Below are 12812 nucleotides of genomic sequence, written 5' to 3'. Positions count from 1 at the left end.
TGGTGGGCGTGTTAGGAACAGGCTTAACCATCCTACTGAAATCAATTGGACTAAGCAGCTAACTACACATTGCTCCCAAAGACTTGCCCCTGAGCCCTGATGCCTTTTTTGCAACACCATGGGGAGAGAAGCCACTTGGGGCAATCTGGATTGGCTGTGGGTAGAGAGAGGTTTCAGCACCCCACTGTCTGCTGCTTCCCTTGAAATCCTACAGCAGCTGGTTTAAAAGTATTGGTGTTTATATATTTGTTTACAAAATTTATGTCCTGCCTTTCTTTCCTGATCAGGGCCACAACTACATGTGAAGACTTGTTTGACTTTCACTAGATCAGTGATAGTCATTGGCTTGGGAACCACATGTGGCACTCTAACTTGTCACCTGTGGTTCATCTGTCTGGTGGTGGAATTAGCCACGGGGGAAATGCACAGTGGATGCCAACAACATCAGCAGTGGGACACATGTCAGTCATGTTCGCAACCAGGTGCAGCAGGCCCCACACCCTCTGCAGTGGCAGCCAAGACTACAGCAGAACAGCTCCTGGGATGGGGTGTGCCTGAGCAACACCAGGGAACAATCAGCTTGGCTGGCCCACCAGCCAGGCAAGGGCTAGTGATAGAGAGAGCAGGTGGCCAGCACCAGGGAAGGGAGTGGAAAGGGCCTGGAAGCAGGGTTGGCCAAGCAAACAGGGAGGGCTGGGGAGGCAGAATCCCATTTAAGGAAGATTCGGAGGCAAGGACAAAGGATGCTCTAAGGTGGAGAACGCAGGAGTCCTGGTGAGAGGGTTGAACAAGATGGTGCACCTCCCACCCCTCCCTTTTCCATTCTGAGGCCTTATGAACTGTCTTTGGGGAATGAGACAGGATAGAGGAAGGCAAGCTGGCCCAGGTGGACAAGGAGGCATGCCACATCTTCTGAGCACTATTCTCCAGTGTGGCACTTGCCCCATGTTCTAGGATAGAATAGCAAAGCTATTGCCCAGTAGGGCTTGACTAACAGGTGGTTTCCACCTCACAGTACTGGAGGGTGGATAAGTGGCAAACCTTCCTGAGCTGAGGTGGACAAGGAGGCATGCCACATCTTCTGAGCACTATTCTCCAGTGTGGCACTTGCCCCATGTTCTAGGACAGTGGGCAAAGCTATTGCCCAGTAGGGTTTGACTAACAGGTGGTTTCCACCTCGCAGTACTGGAGGATGGATAAGCGGCAAACCTTCCTGAGCTATGTGTGGGCCTTGTGATAGGAATGGAAGCAGATGACCATTCTCCAACAGTCCCTTCTCTGCAGGCTCTGCACTCTCATCCCAGTATCTAGGCAATTGCAGAAAGAAATGAGAGGAAAACCTGGGAACAGGCAAGCTGGCCATATACCCTTTCTCCACAGCCAGCATTCTCTCTTCCAAGCACCTTGGTTATCTCACTCACTCACGAGCTACTGTGCTTCGTGCTGAGGAGAGAGCAAGGCTGATAGGAAGCCATTCTACTCACTCCAGATACGCAATAGCAGACTGATTTCAGCAGTAGTGGGGAGAGAATTCTATTCTGAGTACTCTGGTAATCTAAAGTGTTAGTTTGATATATATATCTGTATCTTACATGTTTGGGGTGGTGCACAGGACACACAGTCATGTGGCTCTCCATGAGCAGCACCACTGAGCTAGATCATGTCTTTGTTGCTTTGGCATATGCAGTAAGTTGCAAGTCCTTGGCTTACAAAGCTTTTTACTCCTTGCCTGGGAAGAGAATGTTTAATAGCAACAATCAGGAGGGCAGAAGCCAAACATCCTGAAGCCTGGAACCAAGACGTGGTAAATTTTCAGTTTTAGTCTCAGCAGAAAACTTCTTGGAACAGGAAGACATCATCCAGCCATACCTTGGAGCTGCAGAGAGTAGATTCAAATCCAGTAGCACCTTAAGAGACCAGCCAGATTTTCAGGGTTTGAGCTTTCAAGAAAACTCATGCCCTGAACATCTTGTTGGTCTCTAAGGTGTTACTGGATTTGGCTCTAAGGTCTCTCAAGAGTATTCACAGCATGTACCTTTTGAACAGGTGGTTAAAGAGTGGCAGGCACAAGCCATGCAGAACGTAAGAGAAATTATAGAACCTTTCCCCCTTCTCTTCCCATATAGTGTTTGACATTCAGTAATATTAATGTTAATATTGTTGTAAACTGCCCTGAGCCCTGCTTGCAGGGAAGGGTGGCCTATTAAATCCAATTTAATAAATATTTCACTGCATTTTCAATATATTATAAGAAATTGGTAACAAACGATGGAAATACAATAAGTGAAAACAATGCTTTTCCTGGAAAATCTATAGCAGCAAAAATGAAATTACTGTATTTAAGATGAACATCAAGTCTAGCCCAGAATTTAGGATGTTTAGGCATCTTAAAAGTAAGCAGGACTTTGTATTTGTGGCTATTGAAGTTGCCAGTATTGCACAAGATTTAGTAAAATTAAGACCCTCCCCGAGGCTATCCAGCTTTCTGATTTACCAGCAGTCTTACCCCCCCCCCAGTACCACATTCAAGAAGCTCTCAAAATCACCTAGCAGCTGTTCCTTTTTCAAACATGCAGTCTATGGTTATGACTTATACATGAAGGCATTTTACAGTAAATATATGACTGTAATTAGTAGAGAGAGTACTTGGTTTTGGAGTTTTGGAATATGACAAGTACTGCATACCTTACCTGATAATACCCCTTCCTATTACAACAAGCCTGCTTGATCAGACCAGTGGTCCATCTGTTCCAGCATCCTGTCTCACACAGTGGCCAACCAGTCCCTCTGGAGGGCCAGCAACAGGGCATAGAGACCAAGACCTTTCCCTGATGTTGCCTCCTGGCTCTGGGATTCAGAGGTCTAGTGCCTCTGAATGTGGAGGTTCCTCTCAGTCACCATGGCTAGTAGCCACTGATAGACCTAGCCCCCATGAATTTATCTAATCTCCTTTTAAAGCTGTTTATTCCTATGGCCCTCACTATATCCTCACACAGCAGATTCCACATTTTAATCACTCTCTGTGTAAAGAAGCTACCAGTCTGAAGTATTATTAAAGCTAATATTGTCTTTATGTAATATATTTCTGTGCTGCTTTATTATCCTTCCAATAAAGTTTATAAAAAATTTAAAAGCCTCTCAAACTTCAAAACATCAAAATAACAAGTTTCCATTTTAATCAGAGCTTAACTATGTTATGTTTTTACTTTCCTCCAAAAGGGGACAAGATGCAGTCAAGGAGAGGGGAAGAGAGCATTCCAAAATACTGATGCAGCCAAAGCTTTCATAGTTAGAGCAGATGTACAGACTGAAATATTAGTCCTGAATCCCCAAACAATGGTGATTTGAGCAGGGTTTAAGTGTAGGAGGGATCCATACATGGAAAGGCACTTCCTAATGCTCAAGGACCCCGTGTATTTATTTAAAAAAAGGATGACCTCCCAGTTCTGCTGAGCCAAACACCACATGGTGGAAAGCCCTTTTACAAAACCATGTTCTCAAAACAATACAGCCACTCTCTTACCAGCTACAGTTTAAAACACTTTTCCTCTGTACATGATCTACAAGGTCAGGTCTCAGAGGGTAGCTGATTCTATAGAGCCATTCCCCAAGTCCTACTCAATCTCACACCTTGATGGGAAAGGACTTTGTGTCTGACAGCAAGAAACATTCTTATTCATTCGTAACTGTTAAATAGACCAGCTGAACAGGGGTAGGAAGGGGGCCTAGAAAACCTTTGAGTTACTTGTATAAATAAAAAAGCCCAGTGTCACACAAGCTTGAATTTTTGGTATTCAGTTGAAAACCACCATTGACTGTTACTGTCTTTTGATCCAGAAATCCTTTGCATTGGAAAGCACAATACTAGTTCAATTTTATGCTGGATGTGACAGGACTGCATTAGAAATATAATTCTTTGATGCCACTCAAGCAATTTAGAATTCCTAGGGCTCTACTACTGTATCTTAGAGACCAATCAGCACATTACCTGGCTAGCACTCTAAGGCAATCTGGAAGTTAGCAGACCACAGGCAACAACAGCTCCATGATCTCATGGCCTTCCCCTGAAATGGAGAGTCTCTGCCCCCTTTCCTATAAAACTGAGGTGGGAGCTCCTTTTTCACATTCGCTAGGTGGCATAATAAGAGGCCCCCCCCCCTTACAAAGTAAGTCTTAAGGTACTATTGGCCCAGACCATTTAGGACTTCCAGGATCAAAGCTACAACTCTAAAGTAGGCTTGGAAATAACAATAACCCATAAAGCTGTTACCAGGTAAGTATCGCATGCTCCCAGTCTCCCATCAAAACGGGAGTAGCGACAATTTGACCTAGTTTTATTTTATTTATTTTATTATTTATTTCTTTGATTTATACTCCGCCCTCCCAACGGCTCAGGGCGGCTTACATATGGCAAAGCCAGAGTAAAATACAATAAAACATATGATAAGCTACATATTTAAAACACAATAAAACCATCCTATTTACACGGTGCTGAGCCTATATTTAATCCTCCAAGATGGGAACAAAATTTGATGGCCAGCTCTCTCGGCAATGCGGTCTCCTGCTACACTGTTCTGCCAGGCCGGGCCAGTCCCCCTTTAACAGGGCTGCTGATGGCGCACTACCTCGTTGGTAGGATAGTGGCGGCGGCCGCTCCTACTCAAACGCCTGGCGGAAGAGCTCCATCTTACAGGCCCTGCGGAACTGCATAGTTGAAACTGCTAGATAATCTCTGTCAAGTTTAAGAGTTGTACCAGGGAGACCTCTCACCACCAGCATCCCCCCCCCCCCCAGTATTCAAAAAAGATTGCAACATATTCCTAATCAAGACAAGAGGTGGCATGCTCTAGTCTAACACAGCCCCTCACTGAAAAACTGCCTGCCCTTTTATAAGGTTCACATATAGGTATGCTCTGTTACTGGAGAAGCAACCTGCACACTCACAAACAGCACAACCCTAAACAGAGTTACACCCTTAGAAACACACTGACATCATTGGAGTTGGGGTATAACTCTGCATAAGAGTGTGCTGTTCGACTGCCTGAATAACTGGCCTCTACCTCAGGTAATGGAGAGAAGATGCTACATAACTTGCTACCAGGAGATGTAGACGTAGTAAAAGTTTGACTACTTCAGCTTCATTTTTTGAAAGCAACTGTAAGTGCTTGTTTTAGGGGGAGGAAATGTTCAAAAGTCAAAATGAAACTTGTGACCATTTCAAAAACCAGGCAGGTGGGGACAATGCTTGCAGTGGTGGTGCTTCTTTGGTTAAATCTCTGTTTCTCTTCAGGGCCTCTATAGATGCCTACAGTATATTCCTTAGTTTAAAATATTTCAGAAATTCTTTCATCTGGTAACTCATAACATGTAACCCCATGTGCTTCACAAGTTTGTTATACCTTCATAAGAAATATGTCAGAATTGCTTTAACAAATAAAATATGGAACAGAGAGCACCTAATTAACAGCAGAAATAGCAGGCAGAACTCTTAGCTTCAAAACCAGAATTCTAACTCTAAGAAGTAGGTCAGGCTGACCGATTATTATGACTGCTTTACGGCCACCTGATAAGCTTCACAGCTGAGCAGGAACTAAAAACTGTATCCATCTAACTGTTACACTCAGTATAGCACTGACTTCATGAGACTTAGACGGATTTCACTCTACTTAGGATGGCACTGCTAGTAACTCTCTTGTTCCATTTCACAGCATTCTTTTAAGAACGTATACACCTGAACTTATTGGTGGAACTTAATTTTTTTAATCAAGCCCACAATTGCTTAAATATCATATATACAGAGTAGCAGCGTATATTCTCTTTTCAAATGATCTGCTTGTGTTGCACTGACAGAAGTGTACTTCTCTGCTGTTCCCACCAATGTTGAAGATGCGGAACTTCTGTGCACAGCCCCCCCCCCCCAAGAAACCTCATCTAGCCCGTGCCTGACAGCAGTGGCTTTCATTCTTGCTTTGAAACCCCTTTGCAGTTTTGCAGGAACTGCTGATCCATCAAGCACAGCACTGTCTGCTGCCTGGAAGCTCTCCATAGTCACAGAGCTGAAAGTATTGGGGAATGAACATGTTCTCTTATATGAGCAAAGCAGATAAACTGCCTCTGATCTGTGGCCCACTTTCAGCATTCTATTCCCATGTGATGGCAGATTTTGGAGTACAGCTCAAGTGGTAAGGCACTATTGCAGGGAGAGCAGGTGATCATGCAGCTAGCATTTTTGGTAATCAAAGATACACAAACAGTTTTGAACAATTCAGTGAGAGAACTGGTCCATGTCTGATGAATTTATAAGAAATACACATGAAAATACATTCGAGGGAGAAGGAGAGCTGCGCTGCTAGTCTTGTGAAGTTAAAACCTTTGCCATCAGTTACCTGTGATACTTCTTCATGCACCATATATAGCTTCAGTGGATGTGTAGCTTCCAGAGAGCCAGCCTTACTGAATCTTACTATTTTCCTTATATACTCCTTGCTGGGAAAAGGTTCCAAATCCAAAGGCCACCACAACAGACAGACAAAAAAAACACGTGTCACTCCTAAAGGACTGCCATAAGGTCTACTTTTGAAATTGATGCAAAGGAGAAAACAATGTGTTTTGTTAAGCAGCCAACACACAATTTACTATTAAATCTTTTAATTTTTTTCACATTTGCCTTTTCTTTTAAGTCTCCTTTTCATAGGCAGTTATTTCTTATGAGACCAGACATGGCCAGAAACAGCTGGGTGATCTTATGCAGGACGGATCTGTACATCTACATTCACAAATTAAAAATAATTTAAAATTGCTACTGTACAAAGGAAATCATTTATTCACAGTTCAACCATTATTTACAGAGCACTCTCCTGAGAATACTTCTATTAAGCTTCAATTTGAGCAGTAACACAGAGTTGCTTAAGTAACAGCTGTTACTTAGCAGCAAATAATTCAGTCAAGAGAGAAGGGACAGTGAATTATTCTTAAGAGTCAAGTTTCCTGTTGAGGTTCTTGATGATCTGTAGAGGCTGCAATCGATGGCTGTGTTAATCCAGCAGGCAGTTCATTGCTGTTATCAGGTGGTGGTGGTGGAGGAGGTGGAAAAAATCCAGCCCTTGGAGGTAGATATTGAGGAAAAGGCCCCAACGGAAATGGAATTCTCACTGTTTAAAAAGAATGGTCAGAGTCCTCTTTAACCATTTTCTTTTTCTATTCAGAACAAAGGAGCTAATTTCTTAGAGACTGTATGGACATGCATGTTAACTGAAAACAGCAGCAATTTTAACCAGAAACCAAAAAGGGAAGACTAGAAAGGGAGGGAGGGCATGCATGCCATCATTTGTTTCTCAGTAAGACCACTCTAATGGTGCTACAAAAATATTGAGGGGGGTAGGGGAGGCAAAATAAACAGAGAATGCTTCAGCAATACCCATTTCCATTAATAGCTATGGATTTTGTCCTCTTAAGAGGCTGTTGCTAATTCTGCATTCACAAAGGAGAATGGCCAAGATGCCCTAGTATCACAGTAGCATCTGGAAGACCCAGGTACAAAGCCACACCCTGCTACGAAGCTGGCCTAACCTACCTCACAGGTTGGCTGTGAGGGTAACAGAGGAGGAGATAACAATGTATACCACCCTGAGCTCCTTAGAAGAGGATACAATGATATGAAAATAAATAAATGTAGCAAACTATTTAAAATTCCAGCCTCTAGCACTGAACTCAACTTTTTAACCCGTTAACTGTGAAAACACTTGGCCTGTTTTGCAAATGTGGTCTCTGCTTGAGAACAGAAACAAATTAACAGTCTTGTCGGATAAAATCCAGAATAATAGCAACTTGCTTTAAATTTAGGTATGAGTTTCATGACTATAAACCAGTATACAATGAAGCTCCACTAACATCTCTTCCACTGAAAATAGTTTAGTCATTTCCTTAAAAAATTTTCAAGTTACTCAGGCACCCATGACTAACTAAAGCCCCAATAAATTCTAAAGCCCCAATGATTTCAGCTGTACCTGCCATTTCCCAGATAATGTCTCAAGTTAACCTGCTATTCAAAATGAACATGTTCTAATGAAAGCATTTAATGATTTTGGTTAGAAAATATAATGTTAAGTGGAGTCAGTACTTACTAGGCAGTAGAGGACGTGGCAGATTGGCAAAATCTCTTGGGAAATATTCACGAGGTCCATACCCACCACTAGGAGGCACTGGTGGAAAGGGAGGGCCTCTTCTCATGAAAGGCCCCCGTGGATCCATTGGCATTAGAGGAGCTCTCAGTACAGGGAAAGGGTGAGGAGGCACAATTCCAGGACCAAAGGTTTCACCTTCAGGAGCAACAGGATGGTCTACCACATTGGGCATATTCTGTGGAACAATGGAAAGGAACACATTACATTTTGGTAGTAAGGTGTTTTTTCGAGACACTGTGCCACAGAGGTGGATAAAAGCAGAAGCCCAAACCAAACCAAGAAAAATGAACCTACATGAATGAACTGCTCCAGGATTCCAAGGCTGCATTCAGATGGCAGGAAAAAAAGATGATCAGGATCAATGCCCTCCATCCCCTCCTCCCTTGGTATGCTCAGCTGCAAAGACTTCCTGGTTCAGTTTGTTGAGATTTCTGAATTTCTGTGCCTTACACCCCTTAGGGTTTTCTTTCTCTCTCAGTAACTGGGGTTCTAAATCAGGCTGTGGTTTATAATCCAAGTTACTGAGAAAGAAACAAGCTCCTTCTTGTTAAGATGCACAAATTCAGAAGTCCAACATGGCATCTCTTATGTTCTTATGTTCTTAAGTCCCAACAAACCGAGCTTGGCTGCTATGTGAAACACGATGCTAGACTAGAAGGACCGCTGGTCTGCTCTAGCAGGCTCTTCTTTCTCCTAAACCAGAAAGTCTTCAATTGCAGCTCAGGATGTGTAGGAAGGAGTGAACAAGTTTGAGGCTCATTCTCCTCATGAACAAATTGAGATTTATTTATGGTATCTGAGTAGTGGCATGCTAATTAAAAACTGGTCCCATCAAAACGTGACACAATGTTATCCATGTGTGGAAAATATAGTCATTTTCCTGATGGCATTTTGCCTATGTATCCTTTCAGCAGTCTTGCTCTTTCATGTTTTAGAGTTATTCACCTATAATCACTGATAGGGTTCCAGCCTTCAGATGGGACCTGGAATTCTCCTGGAATTACAACTAATCTCCAGAATACAGAGATCAGTTTCCCCTGGAGAAAATAGGAACTTCAGAGGGTGAACTCTATGGCATACCATAAAGTCTAGGCGAAACTGAAGTCCCTCCTCAGACATCACCCCCAAATCTCCAGGAATTTCCCAAGCCAGATGAGTAAACCTAATCAAAGGTAATGTGTGTTCAGTATGTGGAGGTGTCCACAAGGTAACTGTTACAATACAATAAACAGCACTGTGGCAAAGGATAAAAATCTTTCCAGTTACTACTCACACTATCGCTGGAAATATCTTTTATTCCATTTCCACTCAAGTCCATTCTCGAGTTACTCTCAGATATGTGTCCATCTGGGCAAGAGAAAAAATATATAGTATTCATTTTAGCATTAAGCAACCTCTCAGGTACATTTCCTCCAGAGGGTATAGAGCCATGTAAGTCTGCCGCAGCCAAACTAGCCAAGTCTTGTGGCACTTTAAAGACCAAAACATTTGTTGTGGCAGAAGCTTGTAGGAGACAGAACTTGCCTCATCATATATTTCAACACCACTGTTTTAGCACATTAATTAATGAAGTTTGTGAGTATTGTTACCCAAAGTGGTTGTGAAGGTTTCCTGACTTTGTTGGGGAATTAGCCAGGACCTATGTCTATGGTGATTTTCCCCTCAGTAGAACTCTCGAAATGAACCAGGCTGTGATTAATGAAATGGTTTTTATTAAAGAGAATTAAAGAAAAAATTTCTTAATTGAAAAACACTATATGAACACACATACAATTTCAGAAAATAAAGGTGGTAGTTTACAGATACAAAGAAGGGAACTTATTCTATGGGACTATATTTACCTATCAAGGAGCAAAGATCCAAGAAGGAAGACAAGCAAAATGAACCAGCGTCTAACTCTAAGCAGGGAGCCCAACCTTTTCGGTGGGGGTGTAGGTTAGTGGATGTCCAGATACACACACAAATTACTGAACAACACATGTCTGGTTATACCCCTTGGACGTTAGGCAGAGGTCTTTTGCATCACTTACTACCCAATCCTTTAACTGGGAGGTGCCAGGGATTGATCTTGTGACCTTCTGCACATAAAGCAGATGCTCTAGCATTGGGCCACAGCCCCTCCCAAATATATCAACAGTTTGTATCATATCAAGGCTGTAATCCTATGCCCATGCAATATACAGTATGAAATGCAGAGGATGTATACCAACAAATGCAATAATGGACAAGTTTCTATTAGGTTTTTACTTAGGATGGCCAGGTAGGGGAAGGTCAGGCAAGGTAGGGAGTTGGTTAGATGTACTGTCCTTTTCTGAGAAAATCAATCTTTGACATTGATGGATTTAAAGAGGGAAGAGAACTGCCAAAAACCAGACCTTTGCACCTTTAGGATCAGTTTTCCAGACACGCCTCTGGTCCATATTCTATGGCACACGTTCCATGTGACTGAGGATCTATTTTGATCTCTTATTTGCAGACCAGGGATGAGTCTTGAATGAATGACCCTGTGAGATGCTAAGAGAGGGAAGGTTGCTTGTGTCACCTGTTTAGAGGTACTAAGCTCATCCTTCCAAGTGAGGAGGGGGTCGAGGCCTAACAGTATACATCAATGCTTCGGATTGTTTCAAATATAGTTTCTGTATTTGAACTGCTGTTTTATCACCAAGGCTAAACACATTTTAAGGCTACCATAAGCTGTTATAGATGGAAGTTCAAGAAATAATTTTATCCTTTGAAATAAGCAGTGTGCACACAACACAGTGTTATGTAATTGCTATACTGATTGCAGAGGATGATGAATGACTATATTGGCAAGGCTTGCGTCAAAGTCTGCATGAATGTTTCACCCATCTTTGAGATACAATGAAGGATTTTTTTTAGTATGAAATACATATTTTCTCAAAGTGCGTCCATAGGTGACACGGAGATAAATAAAGTTACTTACATTTAACAATAATGTTACTTATGTTAAGCAAAGCATGTTAGTCTAATTGAATTGTAAAAGGACACAAGAAGTTTCCTAAACTTTTAATACATCTCTTTTTTGTTTCATAATTATGGGTTACAGCTTGCACTACACACAGCAAAGTACATTCATTTCACAATATCCGTCATTATTGGCATTGTTTGGTACATTACTAGCAGAGAACAGAAAGTACTAAAACTTCTGAATGTCTGGATTTCTTTTCTAACTACTTTAAAGGATTAAGCAATTTCATAATAAATTCTTTCATGAAGGCACATAAAGGCAGCAATTCCTACCTGCTTTATCAAAAGAATGCATATTGTAACTTCTTAGCTCTGTTGGTCCTGAAAGCCTTCCAGAGTTTGGAGGGTTGGGATAAAATCTCTCTTGTCTTTGAGGGGGAAGAGATTGGTCATTATACGGCTGACCTACAATTCAATAAAATGTGCTTTATTTAGTGGATTAGTTCTAAACGTCCATTAGACCAGTAAACTATGCCTGCCAGCCTAATTTATCTGGTATTCTTTGTGTTATGAAATCCATAACATTAAGGCAATGAGGTATAAGCAGCACCTATTCTCATTAGTCAATGGAAATCTGACATTAAACTCCCACTTAGCAGAAATCTTCCACCACCCAAACAATAGGACGGAGTCCTGAAGCAGAGCTATTAGAATTTTTTAAATCTACCCACGGTCCTATTTTTATACATACCAAAAACAAACAAACCCTGAAACCCTTTATGTCTGGAGAGTCTAGTGCTGCAGCAATGTAAAGGAGATCATAGCAAGGTTCCATTTTAATTTGCAGCAGCAGTTTCAGAAATGTATATGTCACAATGAAGAATATGCCATATTGCCCTGACCTTGTCAGATCTCAGAAGCTAAGTAGGGCCGATCCTGGAAAGTACTTGGAAGGGCGACCTCCAAGGATTACTAGAGCTGGGATGCAGAGGCAGGTTATCAAGCCACCTCTCTGAAATGTCCTAGCCCCACTAGGGGCTGCCAAAAATCACCATGACTTCCAGGCTCACAAGCGCGCGCACACACAAACCTCACCAAAAAGTAGTAAAAAAAAGAGAATATGCCATATTTAGTTACCTGCCGGAAGAGTCATTATCCTGCGATCTCTGTCCCATGGAGGAGACAAAGAACCACTGTCTGAAGGTGGTCTGTGAGGATTAGATAACCTGTCAGAACTCAGCTCTTCTCTTTCATTACCCAGATCATATATGCCAGCATTCCCTGGTCCTCTTGATCCTAAATCAAGTAAGTTAAGCAATTAATTTATTGGCTGGAGATAATGAAGAGTTTTCATTGAGCCTGCAAGCACCCAAACCATGACCTGTCAACTTGTTTGCTAGTAGGGTCGCCAACCTCCAGGTGGTGGCTGGAGGTCTCCTGGGATTACAACTGATGTCCAGAGACAGCGATCAGGTCACCTAGGGAAAATGCCCACAGATCTTGCACAAGTGCCAGCAGTGGGAGATCACATACCCCATTAAAGTCCCTCCCCTCTCCAAGCCCTGTCCTCCTCAGGCTCCACCCCAAAAATCTTCAGGTATTCCCCAACACAGAGCTGGCAATACTATTGTAAGAAATGGGAAGGAAGAAACATGGCTCCAGAAGCCCCTTCCTTTGGTGATCTGCAGTACCACACTCTTT

The 12812-nt window shown here is 42.4% G+C and overlaps 1 protein-coding gene across 1 annotated transcript in view; it reads right to left on the bottom strand.

Annotated features, from left to right (window-relative positions):
• Window positions 1-6610: 6610 nt before the first annotated feature.
• CTAGE5 (CTAGE family member 5) overlaps window positions 6611-12812 on the bottom strand; it is a 48204-nt gene continuing 42002 nt past the window's right edge. Inside the window, exons 20-24 of the mRNA XM_015426352.1 lie at window positions 12249-12407; window positions 11445-11576; window positions 9457-9530; window positions 8124-8358; window positions 6611-7151 (exon numbers count right to left, since the gene is read on the bottom strand). Of these exons, the coding sequence (XP_015281838.1) occupies window positions 6979-7151; window positions 8124-8358; window positions 9457-9530; window positions 11445-11576; window positions 12249-12407 (773 nt within the window). The 3' untranslated portion in view covers window positions 6611-6978. The remainder of the gene's footprint in view (window positions 7152-8123; window positions 8359-9456; window positions 9531-11444; window positions 11577-12248; window positions 12408-12812) is intronic.

The sequence above is a fragment of the Gekko japonicus genome, unplaced genomic scaffold (assembly GCF_001447785.1).
Source record: "Gekko japonicus isolate JY-2015 unplaced genomic scaffold, Gekko_japonicus_V1.1 scaffold719, whole genome shotgun sequence".
In the NCBI taxonomy this organism is placed as follows: domain Eukaryota; kingdom Metazoa; phylum Chordata; class Lepidosauria; order Squamata; family Gekkonidae; genus Gekko; species Gekko japonicus.
Note: the sequence above shows the minus strand (reverse complement) of the source record. Positions and strands in the feature narration are given on the sequence as shown.